Source organism: Trachinotus anak, unplaced genomic scaffold (assembly GCF_046630095.1).
Source record: "Trachinotus anak isolate AG129_WGS33_773 ecotype Australia unplaced genomic scaffold, CSIRO_AGI_Tana_v1 ptg000028l, whole genome shotgun sequence".
Taxonomy (NCBI): domain Eukaryota; kingdom Metazoa; phylum Chordata; class Actinopteri; order Carangiformes; family Carangidae; genus Trachinotus; species Trachinotus anak.
The window spans coordinates 7,870,565-7,893,857 of NW_027273879.1; the positions used below are offsets into that span (position 1 = coordinate 7,870,565).

General features: G+C 44.1%; 1 protein-coding gene across 1 annotated transcript; it reads left to right on the plus strand.

Annotated features, from left to right (window-relative positions):
- Positions 1-374: 374 nt before the first annotated feature.
- LOC139611449 (inactive tyrosine-protein kinase PRAG1-like) lies at positions 375-19,235 on the plus strand. The gene is made up of 6 exons (XM_071466146.1): positions 375-544; positions 4,199-4,534; positions 4,630-6,383; positions 12,667-12,812; positions 14,012-14,778; positions 16,489-19,235. Exons 2-6 carry the CDS (start codon positions 4,274-4,276, stop codon positions 17,647-17,649), a joined length of 4,089 nt encoding a protein of 1,362 aa, XP_071322247.1. The 5' UTR covers positions 375-544; positions 4,199-4,273; the 3' UTR covers positions 17,650-19,235.
- The last annotated feature ends 4,058 nt before the right edge of the window (positions 19,236-23,293 follow it).

Here is a 23,293-nt window from a genome sequence, read left to right on the forward strand (position 1 = left end):
AAAAGAAAAGAAAAGAAAAGAAAAATACTAGGGGATTTACAGTACTTGCCAAAACAGTCATGTGTAGTTCTCTGACATGCTTGAAAGCTGGATTGTGTAAACACCCTCATGACAGCTAGTGGGACAAAAGCCTTAATGAAAATCTGTGAGTGTGGCTGCTGGCCAGACTGCATGGTTAGTGAGGAGCTCCTCCCACCTCCTTGTGCTCTCTCACCACATGCTTGCTGCAGAGGGCTCCTGCTCCGCCTCACCACTCCACCTCTGCACAGCACAACAACAGCAGCAGCAGCGGCAGCAGCGGCAGCAGCGGCGGCAGTAACGTGTCCGGCTGGAGCCGAACCCAGCAGCCTGCAGCAGCAGCAGCAGCGGCGGCGGCAGCAGCAGCACACAGTCTCCTGACCATTAACCTGTCGCATGTGGGATACGTGAAGACGGAAAAGCTGGATATCGGCTCCCCTTGGGAATCAGAAGAGCAGCCGTGTTGTTTATTTTTTATCTTTTGGAGAGCTTTTTTGTGTTGCCAGGGAAGAGAAAGTCCGAGCAGGTAAGCAGTCAGTCAGTCAATAGCCGGTGGATAACCTTGGCTACTTCAGCATGGTTACATTGTAGGTGGCTTTTTGTTTTCCTTGTCTTCCTTCATATAACCCTCTTTTATTAGTTCAGTGATACAGGTTCAGGCAAGTTGTTACAGTTCAATTTTTTTTGTATCCATCTTGTTGTATTAGGCTGCTGCGAGTGAAAAACAGAAATACTGCCATTTTCCCAGAAATAAGAAAGGATGTTTTTCAAGCGTCCATAAACCGCCGCAAACCGTATTTGCCAGTGTTCAAATCTAAAAACGGGGGCTCAAGCCGAAACACATGGGGGTGTTGTGCCTATGCCGAATGTTTGTTCAAGTGTAGGTGCATAGTAAAACGCTCAGACGAGCTGTCTTAAGGTGGAAGTTTTGAGATATTAGTCAGAAGGTAAGAAGTTTTGGCGGAAATTCCTACCGAGTATCGAAAAAGCAGGTTGTGAGTCCCCCTGAATGAATGAATGAATGAATGAATGAATGAATGAATGAATGAATGGGCTGTGTGAGTGAGGCAGCCGTGACAAATGTTGCTCTTAAAAGAATTTGTATTCAAAGTGGGTGACTACACGCCGATCTGACCTGCTTACCAGAGCGCAATGTGGACTAAAGGTTGTCTAATTATTTCCATGGTCACTCATTCAATTAAATCTTCGTGGGCTTTGTTCTGGCAATGCACGTCGATTTAGTGAAAAGCGTCCAGTAGGTTAATGCAGTGAATTATGTTACAGTAAGGCCAGCATAATAACCATCAGATGACCTGTGCTTCATAAACGCTGCCCCACTTGTAGCTTGTGTGTTGATGTGTTTAGGGCGGGGGGGGGGGGGGGGGGGGGTCACATGTATCTGCTGCTGGTGGTTGCCTGCTCCTGCAGGAGGATTCAGGCAAGGTGCAGTTCTAGCAGCTGTTGACTGTTGATAAGCCCACTAACCTTAAACTTAATTACCCCCCCCCCCCCTTAGTCACCATATCTGTGGGCTATTTAAACTGCCATGCAGTCTGCCATTGCCTCCCGACTGCATTCTTCAGTGCATTACAGCCTCTTAGCTCAAAGCAAGTCCCAGGTTTGTTTCAAGCAGCCATGCAATTTCAGCTTCCAGACTGCTGTGTTCAGATTCCCTCAGATTAGGATGCTAGATTTTAATTCCTCAACAAAACAGGGTGTGTTTTTGAGACATCTAGTGGCCAAGCATCTGTGTATATGTACAGAGGTCATAGGGACACAGGCTTTTGACTTCAAGGTTCATAATGTCTGTATTAGGCGACCCGAAACTGTAAATTCCACATCAGACCAACATCCACCCTCAACTCATTTTCCCCTGTGCTCATCTTATTTTTCTGGCCTCCTGACTTTTAACATGCTCATGAGATATTTTACATAGCCTGCGTTTTATATTGAAGGCAGGGCTTGAATTTTGTCATATGGCTGAATTTTTTTGTGGTTCTGTGTGTGTGTTTGTGTGTGTTTTTACAAGAGGAAGTGAGAAATGTTGGACCTTGAGCTTGAGAAGGTGTGGGGAATGTAGACAGCAGGGTCTATCTCTGTTCAAACAAGCAAGGCTGAACTTGTCAACAAAAGCTGGGATAACTGCACCTCAGCAGTTTGAGATGCGAGAACACACACAGAGCACAAAAACGTTGGACGTTTCGGACGAACCCCTGTCATGTCTTCCTCTGTTTTTGTCAGTGATTCACTGCAGGGAAAGCGGAACAACAGAGACCAAACTGTCCCAGTTCAGGGACTACGCTGTCAGTTCAGCAACTTAATAAACTTCCCACACTAGTTCTCTGTCTGTCTATGCTTTGTTATTGTCCAGTCGTCACAGAATATCCCCATGACATGCAGCCAGTCTGTTCTCTTAAGCAGCAGGCGTAGTAGCCTAAAGATCTGTGTATCTCCGATCAGTCATCATTTCATATGACTCATGCGCAATGCCATAAGATGTTAGGCAAGGCTCAGTTTCCTCTGTTGTCGCAGGAACAGTTAAAACAAACAGTGGGTTAGTGGGTGCTTTCCTGCCCAAACTGAGTCAGACTGAACAAAGTCAAATGTAAACATGCATTATCTTTGCCAACAGGAAAACTCCTCATTCCTATAGTTATACTGGAGTGATGTTACACTGGAGTCATGCATTACCAGCAGTCTTAACACAAGTCCCATGCATTTCTCATCTTGTGTCCTGATATTTTTTTTAGTCAATAAGCAAATGTAGGACACATGAATGACTGTGGCTAAATGAATGCCTAATATGAAAGTAATATTAAGGCTGCCTGAGTGCATATATAGACCCCTTTTTCATTGTCCTGGGGGAGTAATTGTTCATCTTTCTCCTTCCTCAGTTTTTTTCCAGATAATGAGTCTAGGTTGTGAGCTAATGTTGCTGTGTGTCAATGCAGCACCTTGTTGAGAGGCAATTAAAGCTGTGTAAAGAACGTAAAGAGGGACACCCAGATGCAAGGAAACAAGCGATCCCTCTGAAATGTTGTTGATCTTCTCACTGTCAGTCCAGTTAAACAGGACACAAGAGAGCTAGAAGAAGGAGGTGTGAGTGTGTTGCGTGGGTCAGTTTGTTTGTGAGAGAAGGAGAACACACATGTGGAGTGGGAGAGGTGTGTGTGTGTGTGTGTGTGGTGTGTGGAAGGGGGAAGGGAGGTTGTCGTGGGTGTGAGATTCACCCTGGTGAGACTTAAGACATTCCTGACATTCCGACCTCCTGGATGCTTGAGGCTCCTCCGTCGTCTTTTAGCGTGTCGGGGGCTGCAGAGGACTCTGGAGGGCTTTTAAGTCACTAGGCTCACACCGGCAGGCCCTTTGGTTGAACAGAAACCACATACCCTCTAATTTAGGAGGCCATGGGAACAAGTAGCACAGCACACACCGGCTCTTCTTAAGTTACATCCGCAGAGGACACTTGAATCCTAACGGAGGTCTTCTATGAGCTTAGAGACACTTGTCAGCTTGGACTCACTCATCACTGCCTTTACAGTTTCAAGTTGATGTTTGAACTTTCTTTTTTTATTTACCTGATTTTTAAAAAGAGAAAGTAAATCATACATCTCAGATTTAAAAGAACTATTATCTTTTAAAAACTTTTTTTTATCTTTACTCTGATACCCATACTCTCTTTTTTTCCCCAACTTACTTTTTTGTGTAGACCTAATTGAAATAATATCCTGTGGTACTAAACAGTCAGCAGCCTGCAATGACTGAATGAATACTGGAAACAGAGAATTTTATGTGACATTGGCAAAGTGACTGTATTTAATGGGGGTTACTGATGTCATGGTCGAAACTCAATCCGCTTAATAAGTTTAGTATCAGGCACAATACAGATCTGATGTAGAAGCTTGGTTCATTTCTAGGCAAAATGAGCAGTCTGGAGAGCTTGCTTTGAAAATCAGATCAGAATTGTTATGTTATTTGTAAAGTGTAGAAAAAGAAATGATGGGATAGATGAGGCCTTTAGATTAGATGGTTTTTATGTGATACAATGATGACAACCTATGGGCAAAAAGCAGTTACATAGACTTCATTCTTCTAACAGTGTACCTCATTCTTCTTTTTCTCTCCTTTGCATATGCTGCCTTGGGATCAACGTCTTCTGTTGCAACCTTCTGTGGCCCAGCCATGAGAGTTCATCCTATATCTCCCAGATCCTCCCACAGCCACTTTTGACCAAACCTGATTTAGTAAACCAAAGATGTCAGCGTGCAGTGACTTTGCAGAACACGTGTGGAAACCCGGCTCTTGTAAGAACTGCTTCCACCCACTTAGCGCGCACAAGACTGTCGGCAGACTGGATGGTAGCGTTCCAGCTGCTTGCTTGAAGAGCAGTCTGGGAGGCGATGAAGAGGCTGGAGTAACAACGCCTTCACCTTACAGCAAGCCAACCATCGCTGTCAAACCCACTATGATGAGCCTCGACACCGAGTCAACTGATGTCAACATGAACATAGAGCAGGTGAATTTCTTAAATGTCTCTTTCCTGTATTAAACCTTGGAGTTTCTTTCTGTCTGTACCTGTTATTAATGTGTATTTGTGTTTTTGTTTGACAGGAGAACACAAAGAGCCCGGTTGAATGTTTGGGCCTGAAGAAGCTCTTGGACCTGTCATCTCTATATATTGATAGCAATGGCTGCAACAAGGCCCATAAAGGTGCAGTTCTTCAGAGTCCTGAAACCAAGATGGACTATAACAACTCCTTTTCTTTTGCTCCCTTGTCCCCGGGTATCTTGCCCAAAGACCCCATGATCATTGGCAATATCTTTGTCACCCAGGAGGAGGGTAGAGGTTCTCAGAGTTTAAAGAAGAATGCCAATGGAGACACCCGAAGGCAGCAGATTAGTACAGCTGCTATTACAACCAAGAGCACTTACAACGGAAGTGGTTTGACTACCAAGGCAAATTATCAGGAAGCCCATCAGGCATCTGTGGAAAAACCTTCGTCAGTGGATATTGTTCCTTCCAGTCCTGCCACAGTTCATAGCAATGGTATAAGTAGTGGGAGTACTGTTACTGTTACCACTAAGACTTCCAGCACTTCTACCACTTTCCCCATGACAACCTTAAGTTTGGACACCACTAGACAGAGTTCCCCACCAGTCCTCCACTCTGTTCCCGTCCTGTCAAAACAGACCAGCATATCGGACTCCTCTTGTTCTTATCGTAGCAGTACAGATTCACTTCCTGGGGCAGAGGGATCGGGAGGAAGACAAGTCAGGTCAGGAAGCCCCCAAAGTTCACCAGGCATGGGTAGCCCTAAGTCACCCCCCAACTCTCCCAATGGACAGCCAGGCTCAGAACCCATTTATGCGGAGAGCACCAAGAAAAAGCGCAAGCCACAAGGAAATGGAGTTCAGTCGCATCCTGAGTCCCCAAACCAGAGTAAGACCTCGTCCTGCTCTGAATTTGAGCTTTCAGGAGACAGTCAAAGGGCCACCATCAGTGTAATGGCAGCTCACACAGAGGAGAACAACAGGACTTTCTACCTGAGCAGCCCAGATTCAGCCGTAAGCACCCAGTGCCATTTCAGCCCCACTGCACGTAAAGACCCCAGCAGCCCAGCCTTCCGCTGGCCCAGCCCCAGCCACAGCGCACCCTCTCTGACCACAGAATCCAGCCTCGCCCCTACTCTTCACCCCAAGCCTCAGTCTAGCCCACCCATTCCCCCAAAGAGGAGCAACCGCTCCCCCAAACTGGGCACCTCTAGCCTCTCACCATCCATGTCTTCTCCAGTCCCTCTTCCTGATCTCCCCAAACTGGGAGCCTCCAGCCTCTCACCGTCCATCTCATCTCCTCTTCCTCTACCTGAACTCCCCATGCTTTTCCTCGTCTCAGCTAGAGAGGGCCACTTCAAGGTCCATACAGAGCAACACGGTGCAGCATCCGAACGTTGGCACAAACCCCACCACCACAGTTCTGGCTGGAACTGCTGCATTGAGGAAGAAGAGGAGGACGAGGAGCGGAAAGAGGGGGAGAAGAAGAAACTGGCCGCCAACCCGGGAACAACCTCTCGGGTGACAGGCCTGGTCAATGGTGCCGCTGTCTGGAAGGAGGCCAGGGACTGGAAGGCCCACAGCAGCCCCCCTCCGATGACAGAGCCAGGCACGGCCCCCCCGGCTGCCCCCAACAATGGTGCCTGTCAGGGGGAGACTGAGGGCACCGGTGCAGAGGAGGAGAGCAAGCACAACGGGAGCATGCCGACCAAGCAAACGTTGCATGGCGGCTCATCAGAGCTGCTGGCAGCAGGGAAGGGAACTGCCAACAATGAGCCCAATCCACCGCCTCCCCCACCTAAGAAACTGCACAGGTAAGAACTACAAAGAACTTTTATTTTTGGGATTAACACAATGAATTAGTCCCTCTCAGTTAGAACAGAACACTAGTACTGTATCTGGGTAGGACTACATTTGATAAATATCAGAAAAATTGATGTTCATTTTCATTATTGATTAATCTTTTTCAGTTAATCATGTTGTCAGTGAAATGTCAGAGGTAGTGACAAAATGCCAATTGGAGATTAGCAGAGCCCAAGGTGTTATGCTGTAACATTGACAACTGGACCAATAGACAGACTAACAGAAAGTTATTCAGTTTGAATATGCAGTGAAAAGTAAACAGTCCTTTACAGTTGGGAAGCTGTGGCCACATGACGACAAGAATCTTCACTGTCATTATTCAATTAGGTAGCTAATTATTGTTAAATGCTGTTACAAACATACATGTCTCATAAAAGTGTTTATGCTAAATAAGGGCAGAGCACAGAAAATACAGCAGTCATCTTGAGGTAGAGCTGGTCTCGAATATTGTTTACAATGACACAGCTATGTCAAAGTAAAAGTCTAATAGAGGTGTAATTACAGACTAGCGTACCATAAACTTGCTGTAAGATGTATGCTATGCATTTATTAAACTTGAACCTCCCATTATAGCACATATTTGCGTGCCTGTCCTCAGGTTTCCTACCTAATGACTTGCAATAGAATTAATGGGACTGTAATTCAGTCATGACACTGTGGTTTCTTTATCTTACATAATTTAGCACTTGCAAGGTGCACTTAGTCTAAAAGCATACATGCATTTTGCTCTCTGTTGGGACTGTATATATATATATATATATATATATATATATATATATGTGTATATATATATATAATGTTGGTGCTGCTGAAGGAATATAAGCTACAGTGCATTGCCTGTGACTGCACATACATGCATCGTACTGCAAGCATTTGTGTGAATCTTATTGTGCCTTCTCCTTTCATAGCATCATTATTCAGCCTTGAATCAGCCTCCATTCTAGCGCCTTGTGATCATTCAAACTGTTCAGGCGTATCCCTCAATGCGTGCCTTGTTCTATTCATGCTTGTAACGTGACTTTTTCAATTCTGATTAACACGCAAAATGGGTCTGTTAAATAGTCCCCTTCTGTGTCACGTTACTGTAAATTTGTTTTGGCTGCAGCTCAATAGACAGAACGGGGGAAAAAAACAAAAAAACAAGCCTTGTTTCATTGATATTGTCACACAGAGACAAAACTGTCATTAGCGGGTGTTCAAGATGCATGTTAGGAAAGATAATTTTCATATTTGCACTGTTGGTATGATTGCACCTTAAATTCTTTCTGTCCAAAGTGCTGCTGGTTTTAGAGGATCTGCAGAATGATACATTTTGACCTTTGTTCAAGACTTACACTATCATGACCTATTCTACACGAGGCTTCTAGCCTACATAGCCATTTATTATCGGTAACATTTGCACACGTGCTTTAACCTGAGTCTGCAGGAGGCTAAGAATACGCACGCTGTCTGAGTCAGCTACCCAAAGTAGAAACAGAGAAGAGGCCTTGTGTTGCAGTTATTAGAGCATCAAATGATCTCCTCAGAATAAACTTTGCTTTGTCTGGGACGGCATGATGAGGTGTAACACGCGACTGTGGCTTCCTCAAGACAAGCAGATGTTCTACCATCTTCAGCTGCTAGAGTCAGCAAAATCTAAGTGGGACTGTTTTACTATCAAAAACACAGATTGCCGATCACATTTCAGGGGCCCTTATGTTTGTGGTAATTCTAGTAAGGGCCCATCTCTCCTGTTATGACATTGCCGACATTCTGCGCTGATAAAAATACACCTTGTTGAGACACATGTGGGAACACGCCTCAAGCCAGCCAGCGACAGTTGTGGCTTTCTGGTGTTCCAAGTTTATCAGCGGGTTTAGTGTGTTTAATCAACAAGTGTCTCTGGGCACCGGGCATGTACTGGAAACTCAATGGCAAAGTGGTGCAGGAAAAAAAGAATCTAAATATTGTCTGCAAAGCAATCGAAACTTCATAAGAAGTGAAAGGAGGCTTTTGTGTGGAATGAAAGGAAAAAAAAAACCCCAAAAAAACATGTGTACATGCACCCTGTGAGGCAGCATTTTGATGTGCTGAATCATTTAAAAGCCACAGATGGTTTGAAAAATCTGCCTCCGGGAGCCTTTGATCACTGTGGAAAACACCAAAAGTTCTCTCTTGTATTCTTTGTAACAGGTCAACCTACATATCATGTGATGGGTCAGCCTAAGAGGCGTGCGTGTTTGTGCATGCGTCTGTGTCATGAGTGTGTGAGTAAGTACCCTTTAACAAGGAAGGCGTGTCAACTGGTCAGTGAAGGTTGCCAAAGGGAGGGGCTTTAGCGAACAGATTGTTGCCCCTGGCAACTCCCAAACTGTCCCAGGCTGGCAGTCGGTCGCCACCAATAGAAGTAGAATTTATAGATCGGCCATGTGGATTCAAACCCACTGAGTATGACTTGGGTGTGAATTGCCTTTTGCTCTCTAAACTACTGTTCCAAGCCCCTCCCTGCACAGAGCCATCCTGATCCCCTCTCTGCTGCAGAACAGATAGCATCTTGTTGCCATCTGACAGACCTGAAGCTGCTCTAAAGTAAACTACCAGGTCAATGAGTGAATGCTGCATATGGGATATGGGTGCTTTAATTTTGTGCATCTAATGGGTGCTGTTGCTTTTCCTGCTGAGACGGACTTTAAATACACATATGACTCGTGTGGAACCAGGGTTGTGTTACTACACATGGCGGGGCTTTAGAGAGCCGCCGGTCTGATCCAAGGGCATTTTGTGCCCGCCAGCCCGACAAGGACCTCTGCCTCTCCAGCATGAGGTAGGCACCTGATGGCAACTTCTTTTCATAAGTGTCCTCAGCAAGACACTACGATTGAAAAAGACATCTCTCCTTAGACTTGTGAAGAGAAATGGTGATGTTCTTCTTCACACAGGAAAGAGTTGTCAGGGTTTGGGTGTGTTTCAGGACGATCGCGATAAACCACAGTGGCTTCTTCGTTAAGCAGAGGCTTATTTTCACACCCCTAGAAGTGCCTCAGAAAGGTGCAGTGACAGTGGCATGTGGTCAACTTTCTGCTAATTCTGTATTTCCACCCTGCTTTTTCTCTTCTGCTACTCTCTCATAATCCATGTCTACTGAGATTATTTTATTACTTCATTTTAACCCATCCTGAGCCCAGATTAACACTGTGCTAAAATGAAGAGTACGAGGCGTGAAATAGATAATATACAAAGTGTGTTGAGGAGAGGGGCACCAAAAATTACATTTGCAGAATTCGATATAATGCAAAAAAAAGAAAGAAAGAAAGAAAGAGGGTTGCATGAATGAATAAGGGAAGGAGCTGGCTGACAGAGAAGAAGATAACAAGGCAAGGCTGGAGCAAGTTGCAAGAGAAAAAAAAGAATTGGTGTCAAACATTAATGGATCTTTGGTTTATATGACTATATGGCCATGGTAACTATCCTACCATTCTGGGACAGGAACAATGCCGGTCTTTCTTTTCTGCACTTGTAACATATGGAGGTTGGACAATATGCACAGCAGAATGCAATCCATCACAATAGCTCTGCAATAGATAACTACCCTTGTGAGTCTTTACATAACAGATAATTAATTGTGTCCAGCACATCAACAAAGTACAGTTAAATGAGTTTCTCTCCGACTCATTGAAAACATTTTAAACTTAACAGAGGCTGTGTCTGTTGTATGGCTGCTGTAGGGGATTACATCACATTGTACAGGTGTTCATTATACCACCACCTTCTATATGAGTAAAATCTGAGTCAGCCCGCTTTCCTAGCTAACCCCACCTCAGTGTAACAAAACTCTGAGCATGAACGTGTTGGGTGTAATCAGGTTACAGTGTTTCGTTTCATCCCTCTTAATGCTGCATAAGCAGCTTCGATTCTGACTTGTCTTTGCGCACAGTAGCCTCAGAAAAGCAAATGTGTGTTTGTAAGAATTTTGCATACCCAAAGGATGCAGTTTATGGACGCCCAGTACTTTGCCTCTCACATGTCTTCATTTACCACAGAGAAGTCACTAAATAAGAGTCAGGAAGTGAAACCAGTTGTGTGAACCGGGTCCACAACAACAACAACAACAACAACATTTCAGTATAGTTTGTGTCTCATTTTACACTGTCACGCTGCTATCTGTAGCTAGTTAGCTGTAACCCCAGTCTGATCCCTTTTTAAAAACTCTCCCAGCTCCTCTCACACAGCTTTATTAATACCACACACACACACACACACACACACACCACACGTCAGGATAGCATATGTGTCAGCAGACCCTGTGTGTTATTTACTGTTGCACGATTGTTTACATTCTAAATCTGGGTTAGTGTCGTTGCCAGGCTGATTGCAGAATACAGACCTCGTCTGACAGGTTTACTGCGGCAATCATGATGTCTCACGTAGACGTCATTTTATCTATTCCGCGGAAATAGGCAATCAAGATGTTTATTAATAGATGTTTAGGCTACAACTGGGCATTCCAAGCACAGTGATTAAAATCCTGATGAATGGTGTCGTGATAACATGCATTTTAATACAAAGCCAAAATCATCTGTCTTCATACTGACTGCCAGGTTGAAGATAAGAAGTGCATTCACTGCTGAGACCATTAGTTGATCAACAGAAAATTTAATTGTTTTAGTAATCGATTAATCATCTTGCTGCTTGCCTGTGTGTCCTAAGAAAAGGATTGTCAGATTAATTTGTAATTAAAGTATGTATTATTTGCTTGTACATTCTTATATACTGTCCTGATCAGAGAAAAGTTTGTTTTTTTTGGGGGTTTTTTGCATGCCCTTAATCAGAAGGTCCATTCAGCCACGCACATCCTCCCACGGGACATTAAGCAATGGCATTCTTTCACTACAGAAAATCTCATGTTTTGGACACAAATCTCAGAGATCTAGAGCGAGACATGCACAGGTGCACACATGAGCGCCATAATCCCCGCACCCATTGCCATTTCTCCTCTGCCTCAGCATTTCCACTGCCTTTCATCACGGCTCTTTTGTCTGTAAAACGATAGCAGATCCTTTAGCTAACTGCCCACAGAGAATACCTAACCCTTTGTCTCCCTCCCGTGCTCCTCCCCTTTCTCCTTTCTCCTCCTCGTCTGTTTGTTCTGCTGATTTATGGTGGAATTGAAGTCATGGGCCAACAGATAAATGGATAGAGGAGTCATTTTGTGATGGAGGAGAGGAAGGAGAGATGAAGGGATGGGATAGGGACGGTGTTTCCCTGAGCCATTAGCGTGTATAATGAGACAAGTGAAAGGCTGTCACTCAGCCTAATTGGTCACCTTGATTAGATAGTCTCCTCATGCACAGTTTTCATTGGTATTATAAGTGGCCATCGCGGCAGACAGGGAAACTGAGCAGGAGAATGCAAAGCTTCTGTTTAGGGAATTACATGAAATGAACAGTTTTTGATTGATTATGCAACTTTTGAAATGACACAATCCTTCTCTCACAAATGAAAGGTAGAATGAATTAGAAATAAGATGCACCCTTGCTGAATTCAGTATACACAGGGGTTTTGCTGCTGCAGCTTTACTTGTTCTCTTGGCTAAGTTTGGCTAATGGTAGCTAATATTAGCAAACTGAAGTTAGCTATTGCTCCATATTTGACAATGCTGGGGTAATTTTGCTTGCTCTCTTCCTGTGCTGAAGTTGCACTGTGCTTCGCTTTTATCATAAAATTAAAACGAGCAGTAAACGTTTTGTATCTCAGCAGCAGACTTGTTAGCGTTCCTATCGCTCTCACTCGGGTTACGGTGTGTCTTTAAAGCAACTAACTCCAGTGGATCTTGGGAAATGTCGGGATTAAATCCGTATCATTAGGGGATTTGGTAAAGCTTGTTTGTCACAGTTACCACTGAATCGAGAAGTGCGCCTCTTTAACAAGGAAGTGAAACTACTCTTAACAGAGCTTCATTCGTCATTTAAAATGAAACGATGTGCTCAATCTCGTGAACCTATTAGTGATACACAGTGCAGATAAGACAACCTCAAGGGGAAGTGGAGTGGTTCCACATTTCCAAACAGACGCATGAAAAATATTCTACCACTGCAGCAAACTGGCAGACAAACTACCGCGGAACACTGCGGTACACAGGCAGACAGACAGCAATGCAGACGCAGAAAAATATTGCTTCAATGCATGTTTGTTTATATCTTTTTCTTCCCCCATCATATTCACTGAGACTGTGTCTGTTGTTTTCCTCTTTTCCAGAGTGTCGAGTAAGATGAGTGGCAGCAACGTGGAGCTGGCCCGCTGCAGCCAACAAGGGTCAGCGGAGAGTACCTCCTCGTCTCCATGGGGCCTGAGCAGCGCCAGCCTACCCACCGCCTCTACTGACAACCTGACTGCTGACGTCGGTAAATACTGCTCACGCTCATGTTTTGGCCAGGTTTATTAAAATAACTGTGGTGCAGGTCCATTTACTCTAAGAAAAACTTGCGCAGGGAGTTCAAGGTTTCAACTGACACATGCATAAATTGGGATGCCAGGGCATTATCTGATCTGCAGGCCTATTTATACGAGTCACTGTGGACGTTAGTCTTGCTGTTCAGATCCTGTTTCATCATGTTTTACTATGAAGCTGTACTTTGTTCAGACTGAAACAGAACTAAAAAGAGGAAAGGGAGTGCTGCATGGTTTTATAGCACCAGTCTGACAGCTTATCTCTTCTTTTTCTTTCGTCCAGTTCACGTATACAAATAGTTTAGACCTGGTGTTGATTTCTCTCTAACAAACCTGAGATGTGGCTGAGAATGACTGGCATCTGTCCTTGGTTTAGAAATTGTCATCCGTCACATATCAGCTTTAAAACCTCTGTGACGCTCAGACGCTTGTAATTGCTGTAACTTCCTGGGCAATGTCGTTTGAAGAGATAATTATGGAGTATGATAACGAGGGAAAAAGGGCTTGGCTACATCCTACAGAGTACTTTTTTTCCTGTATAGTCTGCCCCCCCCTCTCTGAAAGCAGTTATTGAAGAGTGCACCACACAATTATCTCAGTATCTGTCTCCTCTAGTGTAATGTCAAGTTCCAACTTTAAGTCTTTAATTGACAAATGGATTATAATTGGATGGAAGACGTTTTGAGCGTCAGCTTGAATCCCGGATTGTGGAAATTTCCAGCTCTTTGGAGGAAACAAGGTATGTGTTTGTACTGAGGCTACGCAGAAGGCAGTGACAGAAGGGGAGTAGTAAATAAATCAAATTCACAGCTGTCACCCAGGAATTATGGAAGTCCGTGTGAACTGTTCAGGTATGGGAAGTTCACTCACAGGGACAGTGAGAAACACAGAATATATTGTGTCAATCCACAAAAGCAGTTTGGTTTCCTTCTGTATCTCTGAGTTCCTGTCCTCCAAGTTGACATGTGTCAGTTGATTTTGTTAACAATATACAATGTTTCTGTGGTTTTGTCAACTACAGTATTTTCTTCCTTTTTACTACCCGTCAGGATACTCAAAGTTTGTTCGACTTCCTTCCATTTTCAATAATCAGTTGGCAGACGTGGTGATGTAATTTCTCTCTCTCTCTCTCTCTCTCTCTCTCTTTTTTTAGATTCTCGGGATGCTACACGGATGTCTTGTTCCTCTCCATTTACCAGAAGTCCAGTGGTCTCAGCTCCAGGTTCTCCTCACCCACCCTACTTCAACAGCTTAAGTAACCAGCCACCTCCGCTCCCGGAGAAAAAAATGGTCAATCGCACCGTGTCAGCTCCTGATAGCACTAATGGGAAACCCTTTGTCCGAGCCTACCCACGCCTCCCGTTCACTGGCTCAGAGAGCAATGTGTGTCGACCTGCTGATGTCGGCTCCCGGTCCAGTTTACCGTCCAGCCCTGTTGACCCACGGCCCATTTTCTCCTCCAATGACTCTCTGGAGCGTTGTCACGCCGCGCTGGGCCGACCATTGAGGTCCCGGACACTGGATGAACCGCTGAAGACTCACGGGCGACTGGGTGTGCACTGTCGTAGCAGCATCACCTGCTCCTCTTCTCCTCAGCTCAGCGCGCCCTTCTCAGCTTCAGAACCAGGCCCGGCACCAAATTTGGGCTCCAGCCTGCAGCTCCAGACCCTCCTGAGTAACATAGACAGTAGGGAGGGGGTGTACTCCAAACTGGGAGGCCTGTATGCGGAGTCTCTACGGCGCTTGGCTCTAAAATGTGAGGATCACTTCACCCGCTCCCAGAAGAACCCGCTGAGGTTTGAGGAGAGCAACTGGTCTCTGTTCAGGCTCACGTCTAACAAGCCAAGCTGCAACGCAGGAGATGCTGTGTACTACTCTGCTGCCTGTGCCTCCGACCCCAGCAACTCCTACGCTGTCAAGGTAATCTTGAAAATACTGAGCCTAATTTGTGAAATAGTATTTTATGGAGTCAATTTGTTTTGATATATTCTCTTCTAGAACACGTTATAACTCTTAATATTTTGGTCCTGTTTGGGTTGGCCACTCCAGTGGTACCCGGTGGTGGCAGCAGCTACTTTTCAGAAATAGAATGACAGAGCAGCTGGTCTGTCTATTTACCTTTACCTTATGTAGCCAAACAACCTAATTTTGTTAGATTTTTTTCTTTTTTCTTCCATTACTCTCGGCAATATTTGAAACTGACCCACAGTTTTAAAAAAATGCTGAAACAGACCATGTCTTGTTTTGTAGACAGTTTTTGTTGAACTGTTGCTGTTATTGCTAACCTTGGTGCCAAATACATTGTGTCGCCTGTGACTGCTTCACAGTAAAAGCCACCACACCACTGAAACACTCTTAATTTGAAGCAGCAGCAGTAAGAAATGCTTGGTTTGCATTGACAATAGCCTAATACAGCTCTGATACAACGTTAGGAGAGTGAACAGTGAAGCTGATTTGAGTGAGATGAAATTAAAAACAGCAACACTGAATGACACACGCACCGTTCCCAATTTGAATCAAACAATATCAAAAACAGGCTCTGACTTTGTGAAAATCTCTCATATTGTGTTTAGTCTCTCAGGCAGAGCAACTCAGGATCATCTTCTGTTGTTTCAGGAAAAATTAACACAGTGGGTGTAAACTGTTCCTTTAAACAGGGATTTGACAGTTTGAGGATAGGGTGAGGAGATTAACATTGGTCTTGGTGGTCTTGTTTGTTCTTGGGCTACAGATGGGATGGTCCCCAATACAACACAAGCCTTCAGGGCATGCAGTGTAAACAACCACTGAGAAAAGAAGGGTGTGGATTCAATCTCACTGACCTTTGTCCCAAAGTCATTAGTGGTGTGCAAAACAGCAGCCGTTTGTACGGTATGTGTTGTGCCACGGCGTGGGCACCCACACTCTTGCTTAATATCTCTAGGCCCAATTAATCTTTACATTCCAGGCAGGATTTACAGTCAGACAAACCTCTGTTGCCAAGGCCAACACACACACACACACACAACCTCAAACACACAATGTAGCATAATACTAATGAGGATGATATGATCTGAAACCAAGATTGATTAGTGTTATACGTGATGTGTTTGTCTACCAGTGTGTTGCTGGCTGAAACATGGACCCAGTGAAAGAAGATTTTAGTCCACTTAATCACAAAGAAGAGATTATATGTATTCATCTGACCCCAGTACACACATTTGATTTGTTTTAGTCAGTATGTTGTTTATTAGTTTGAATTGTCCCATAGCTTACAAAGGAAAGACAGACACTGAGAAGCTGTTGTCGTTTACTTTAACACAAGCTGAGTCTGGTCCTAGACTCACCTAGCCTACTCATGGGTTAAAATGCTTTTTTTTTTTTTAAAAAAAAAAAAAGAAAAAAAAAAGCTTTTCAGTTGGGAATTAAGTTTAAATCTGCATCAAGGACACTGGTTTTACTTGAATTACAGCAGGAACTGAATTGGCATTGACCTTAGAACTTCACTAACAAGCATTCCTTTCTTATGTTTCTTGGCTCCCCTCCCTTTCCGTTCTGTGTGGAATCCCTCTCTCCCCCCTCTCTCTGTCCCTTTCTTCTCCTTTCCTTCATACCTTCCTCCCACTGCCCTCTGTGTTTATACCTCGCCAGATCTGTAAGAGTCCATCCATGGAGGCCAAACAGGGCCATCTCTACGGTCTGTCAGTGCAGCAGAGCATGCCTCCCCACTTCAACCTCCAGCAGGACTGTGGACACTTTCTCGCTTGTGTCCCCCAGAGCATGCTGCCTTCTGACGAAGTCTCTCTGCGAGCCACACCTGCTTCGTCGCTGCCTCAGCCCTCCACGTCTGCACCGGGCCAACAGGTAGAACGAGAGCGAGTGGTGGTCATCACCCCTGAGATCCCCCAGCAGACAGCAGCTGACTTTGTCCGGGAGTGGGAGGCATTCCATAAAAGTCAGCCAGAGGTCTACGAGCGCCGCGTTTGCTTCCTCCTCCTGCAGCTCTGCAATGGCCTGGAGCACTTGAAGGAGCATGGAGTCACGCACCGCGACCTCTGCCTAGAAAACTTGTTGTTGGTGCCTCATCTCCGCAGGCCCTCCCAGTTCCCCCAACAGACCAACAGTGACAACAGCACCAGTAATGGTTCAAGTGGTGCAGACAATCAGCGCCACCTTCCCCGGCTCCTCATCAGCAACTTCGCCAAGGCCAAACGTCGCTCCTCTGAGGACGCTGCCGCGACCAATGTGGACCCTCGCAGCAAACGTGACCACGCCAGGCTGGCCCCTGAAATTGTCTCAGCGGCCCAGTACCGCAAATTTGACGAGTTCCAGACAGGCATCTTGATCTATGAGCTTCTCCACCAACCCAACCCATTTGAAGTGAGTCCAGCACTTAAGGAACAGGACTACCGGTGTGAGGAACTGCCCCCAATCCCTTCTGTCTCCCTTTACTCAGCCGGCCTCCGGAGGCTGGCACAGCTCCTGCTCCAACCCGACCCCATCAAACGCATCCACATTCAGGAGGCCAAGCGCATACTGCAGAGCCTCCTCTGGGGCCCCAGGAAGGACCTGATGGAGCAGCAGTTGGAGAGACATGGACACGGAGGAAGCTTCGTCGACGGATCCCGACACGAGGGTCTCCTGAACTGGCTGGATGTGAAACGAGCCCTGCTGATGATGAAGTTCGCTGAGCGTTCACTGGAGCCCGAGAGGAACGCAGAGCTGGAGGACTGGTTGTGCTGTCAGTACTTTTCCTCGGCTCACCCTCTGTCTCTCTGTCATACTGCTGAACTGCTGTACTCCCTAAAGTAATGGCTCACTTTGGGCTTAAAAGTGTGTGTAAGTGGAGCCAAAGTTATGTGCGAATTTGGGAATGTGTGTATGAGAAAGACCAATAATGTTAAAGTTAATGTAAAGACACTATGGATGGGTCCAGACAGTGTGATCCTTCGGAGATACTGTGAAACCTACCCACCTGTTTGCGCTACTGCTACATGCACGAGAGCCATGCATCAACCTAGCCGTCCACTCTGACCCTTTTACACCGACAGTATCCTGCGACAGGCCTGTTGTCAGCCTAACGAAGAAATGACTTGAAAACTCAGCCAAACAGTCATAGACATATGGATGAAATCACTGAAACATTCACGTACGGACTAGAATCACTTTGTGTTGAGAAATATGTCAGTAAAAAAGGAAGAATATGGACAGTATTCATAGTCATATGATAAACTTACCAAAGTTTCATGTTTGACACTGTATTTTGTGTATTTATTAAATATCAACTGAAACATTTTACCACTGAGAACAGGCTAAAAAATAATGTCAGCCAGCTTTGCAAAGTAATGCTGTGTCTCGTCTAAATGTGCAGCTAACTTTTTAATTTGCCTGATATTTTAATAAAAATATGAGGACAGTAGCAGACTTACAGTGTTGCACCTTCTCCGTCGTATGTTTATCCATGGGCACATTGTGCTGTACTGTGTAGACAACACAAACTTGTCTTTAACCAAATCCACAGAACAATACCTGTTCCTCTGTGGATACTGGTTTTACTAGTTCGAGGCAGCCTCTCCTAAATGTGTGTAATCTCGGGCCTTGTTAGACAGCACGGCATAATAAGTGGGCTCAGTATAAATTAATGATAATCCATACTGTCTAACACAACTCAATAGGAATTGGATTGACGAAACAATTTTCAACGTTAGCGTTTTCTTCCACTGAATGGACAACGCCCAGTTCTTCCGTATGGTTACTTTTAATATATTTAAATGTTTTAACATTTGTCACAGTGCCTTTTGTTCTTTGTATATGTTACAGTGACTCGGACGCCAAATGTAAATATTACTGATCATTTGTCCTTGGTGAAACTGGCCTTTCACAGAATGTTCTAGTAACAACTTTGTACAGTTATTTGTAGATGATATTAGAAAAAAAAAATGAGCCCAAGCAGGTCTTAAAAAGCCATGAATATGAGCAGCAGTTAAAAAATATTTATGATATAATTTGTTATCCTGTAGTAGTCACTGGAATTTCTGTGTTTATTTTCATATGTAGATTATCAAATTTTGTTTTTTGTTTTTCGGCACAGCAGCAGCTGGGCAGCTTTTTGTTTTTGGTTTTTTTTCTCCTGTGTTCTGCATAGGCTGCAGAGGAAGCTTCAAGTTATGAGCTTTTTTTTTTTTTATCTCCAACAAAGAATTTTTCCTAATAAAGCCCAGAGAGAAGAATTAAACCACCTGCATGCAGGTTTTTGTCCATGACAGATGTTTCTAATGTTGCAGAGAAAAAAAACGTGGTCTGATCTCACAGCTAATACATTATTGATTTGAATTATTTTGTGTGTGACTCACTTATTTGCATCTATCAATAAACTGTGCATATATTTTCTCACAGTATTATCCAGTGTTTTGATCGTTTCTTTGTATGCATCCATTTTATTGATTGAGCTATTATTATTATGTTGTTATTACTGGCTTCCAGTACAAATGAACCTCTACAAAAGCATTTCATGTTGCAGATATTGATGAATTTTACCACATAGAAGGAATCAATCTTATCAATTTGTCCTTACTAGACATTGAACTCCAGAGAGATAAGAGGAAGTGGGGGCCTGACTGGAGAACAGTCCCCCTGTTTTGTGACAGAGGAAGTGTAGGGTGTTATTTTGATGAACATGGAGCATAACTGCATACAAAATGACTCAGTCTTTGTTATGCTTCTTGTCTTTATCTTCTGGCTTAGGATTCCTTTTTCTCTAAAGTGCATTATGCAAGACTGTGGTGTCTATTGTAATGGCAGAAAAACTGTAACCCTGTAACAACTGGTGAAATGTGTGAAGCCTCTAGCATCAGGCGATGTAGTAATTCTGAGCAGGAAGTTACTGCAACTGAATATATTCCTTTGTCTAGTATTTCTGCTGTTAGGTGAAGCATGAAACACAGTTTATGCCAGTAATTTAGGTTACATTTTATGTGAGGTTGAGTTTTGTCATGGTTTATACATGAGATGTGAGGTAAGGAATATTAACAAGCATAAAGTGATGGCCAGAGAAAGCAATGAAACTTAAATCAGCCAACTGTAGGAGAAGCATCTGCTGTCATGGGGGAGACAGAAAGTGCATTGCACGGATCAGCACAACAGGTTGTACGTGTTATGGAATCTCAATTTGAGTTTGGAGCCTCAGGCCAAAACAGACTTTCCCCCACCCCAGTCCCTCCCCCAGTGCTGCCCCCTGACTCCCCCCCCCCCCCCCCCCCTCCCCCCCCCCCCCCCCCCCCCCCTCCCCCCATGTAGCTTTCTGCTCCACATCACTCCTTCAAAACCACTGGCTGCTCCCTTGTCATAGGTGGAACTATGTTGCCATGGTGTTTTGACCAATGGAATGGCATTTCCAGGAACGCAGTCAGTCTCTGTCTCACTCGCACTCTCTCTCTCTCTCTCACACACACACACACACACACACACCAAGTGAAGCAGCCTGTTGAGCAAGAATCTAAATAACCCCCCTGGTAACAGCAGCAAGGCTCCTGTCTTTGTTTGTTGAGTGAACACCGGTCAGGAGGTTGCATACTTTATTTGTGCAAATATGCATTCCAGTATACCATCTTCAGCACAGGACCTAAGAGGACAAACACGAGGACTCCACACTCAAACCTGCTGCAACTTAAGAATGAATGTGGTATAAATGCAACTGAAGTCACACTCTGAAAGTTACCATCCTTACCATTGCTGATGTACCTCTAGGTTCACTTGCTTCTTTGTTAGTATCTTTTTATTCCCGGAGATAAATGTCTAAACATGTGCACAACGAGACCATGTGAAAATATATTACTACAGGAATATACTGCCTACGTATAAATGACCAATTTCCCTCCTTCTTGTAGTCACTTCTGTGATTCCGGCCATAATTACTTTGCAGTTGCACTGTCATTATGCTATTATACCATCTGCCTCTATTATCTGTGATTGCTACTATCTCCCGCTATTGCATTTATCCACAAATTGCACCTACTCCCCTATTTTTGCACATGCACCACACACATTAAATAAATACTTCTGGAGCACCCGATGCAGAGATACAAAATACCTTTATATGTACACATCAGGATTAAAATTCCCCCTGAAACCATAAGCACGACAGCATGCAAGTACCTTTACTTAAATGGCAATGGATGGTGCACAAACTAGCACATGGCATATTTAACACATACGTACTTACCTTGGTTGTTGACTGGCTCAGCTGGTTAGAGGAAAGCTATCTGCCACTTCAGCTTATTCAGTTTAAAGCCATCCATCAGCTGCACTTTCCAAGACCAAACCAAACATATTTTTTCCTCTGTCTCTGCCACCTGTAATACATTTAAGTGTAGTGATGGAACCCTGGGCCAACTTTTCTGGCCATGTCCCAAGCACAGGAGTTTTTGGATGGCCTTTTTCAGTTGTACAGAAACATATACAGTTAATCCCTCACGGTCTCTTGGTGAAATTGGCTTGTCCTAAATACCCTTTGACTCTTCCCCCGCATTACAACAAGCCCTCAGTCTTGGTATGGTCATAGAAAAGAGGAATATCCTCACAGAGTAGAAACCAGGTTCCCCTCTTTGCTATTAAAAATAGCTAAACAACATGGCTTCCTCTCTATACCTTGACGCAACTTTGTGTACTCTGTTTCAACGCCCACTCTGAGTTTCTTTAGATTTGAGAACCCTTTATTGGACATATTAGGGAAGAGAGGTGTTGACCTGGAAACAAATCATATCAGGTTGTACTGTTCTGAACTCCAGGTTTTTAGCCTGTGCCTTGGCCCTCCCTCGTCCACGCTTGGTCTTGGTTCCATGGACTATTTCTGACCCGTAATCCACTTGTGGACATTTCAGTAATTGTACGGACTGGCATGTATATGTGCACTTTCTCTATGAGCTGTCACTTTATTTTGTTCTACTCTGTTATGTCTATTTGTTTTGGGGTTTTTTGTGTTCACATTGTTAAAGTACAGCCAGTGGGTGATTTGACAGTTAGGATGCCCCCCATCTGTGTCCTTGCTCTTTTAGTTCCATGTTTTAACCACATAGGTTGTGGCTTCCAGTTAACTGCTGTTTTTAACTATTTGCCAACACTAGTAAAGCAACAGCATGCTTCACAGATTCTACAATTAGGCTATAGGTTAATTACTTTTCCCTGAAACACCGCTCAAAGCTTGGAGCCACAGGCAGGCCTATTAAGAAACCCAAGAGTAACTGTCACTGACATGGCAGCACGACTATCAAATTAATTACAAAGATAAAAATGACACTTAATGTTACCCAGCATCCCCTGGGACTGTGTACCACAAGCAAAAAGCAAGTCACAGCTGCAGAGTCCCTGGGGCTGCCGTATTTTTCTTTCCCTTTCATGATGGCCACATTGATTTACAGATGTGCTAGATGTGCCAGGGGCACCATAAGGTCTTGTCTCATCAAACCAGAGATTGCACTGTAGGGCTGGACAGAGGTCATGCAGGACAGAGGACCTCGTGGTAGACACTTCCTTTGTCTCTCGGGTGGTCTCACCTGAAGAGGCCTTTGGTCCAGTGCTGCAACTGGTGCCTTTATTACCAAAGCCTAAAACACAATATCTTACATAAAGCTCGAGAGCAAGAGATGAGAATATCGAGATACAGCAGAAGGCCCTCTACTCCCTCTGCAACCCTGGCCTGTATAGAGGTGCAGTGGCTTGACAAAGGGAAACTGATGAACTAGACCTGTTCAGCTTCCATCCTAGTCCTTCACACTCCACCAGCCTTTAAGCTCTTGTCAATACAAGTGCTCCTGCTATTTTTGTTGGCATCATGTCCAAGTCCTTGAATGTGCTCTGCCTCACTTGCATTTCCCCAATGCCAGTCTGCTTTTGTAATTCTGCAACAATTAGGTCAATGAATCTTTAATAAAAACAGAAGGCAGTCTTACCACAAGCAAGTAACTCTTGAATCAGTAACCCATAGTATACTTCATACCATGGGTTATTGATTCTGTATGGAAATGAAAAGCATTAAATTTACAGCTACCCAAAGCCAAGTTTCGTCAAGCAGAGTAATTTGTGTTGTACATGTGAATTTTATATGGTTCATTCTTAAAGTTTTAAAAGAAGCATGCAATAAGAGGTTTCAACGTACCTCTGCAAACGGCATTTTAATTCTTAATTGACATCTGAGTTATACACCTGTGCTATAACAGTTTGAAGTTATAGGGCCAATGTATTTTATTCTTTTGTTTTTTTATAAAATATTGTCATTTCTGTACTTAAAAAATCAATGAATTTGAACCACTTTTATATTGTCAGAATTTAGTACCAACTGCAGCTCAAAGTATTGATGGATTATTTTTGGCTGACCAATAGTCCTAGAAAATTTCCTGTAGTATTCTGACATCTAGTGGCGTAACACTTCTACTACATTCAGATTTCAGGTTGCCATACA

Excerpts from the sequence above, each read along its gene's own strand:
- LOC139611449 (XM_071466146.1), top strand. The coding sequence starts at position 4,274 with ATGTCAGCGTGCAGTGACTTTGCAGAACACGTGTGGAAACCCGGCTCT. Across the intron at positions 12,813-14,011 it reads CAACCTGACTGCTGACGTCG|ATTCTCGGGATGCTACACGG; the intron begins GTAAATACTGCT and ends CTCTTTTTTTAG. Across the intron at positions 14,779-16,488 it reads GCAACTCCTACGCTGTCAAG|ATCTGTAAGAGTCCATCCAT; the intron begins GTAATCTTGAAA and ends ATACCTCGCCAG.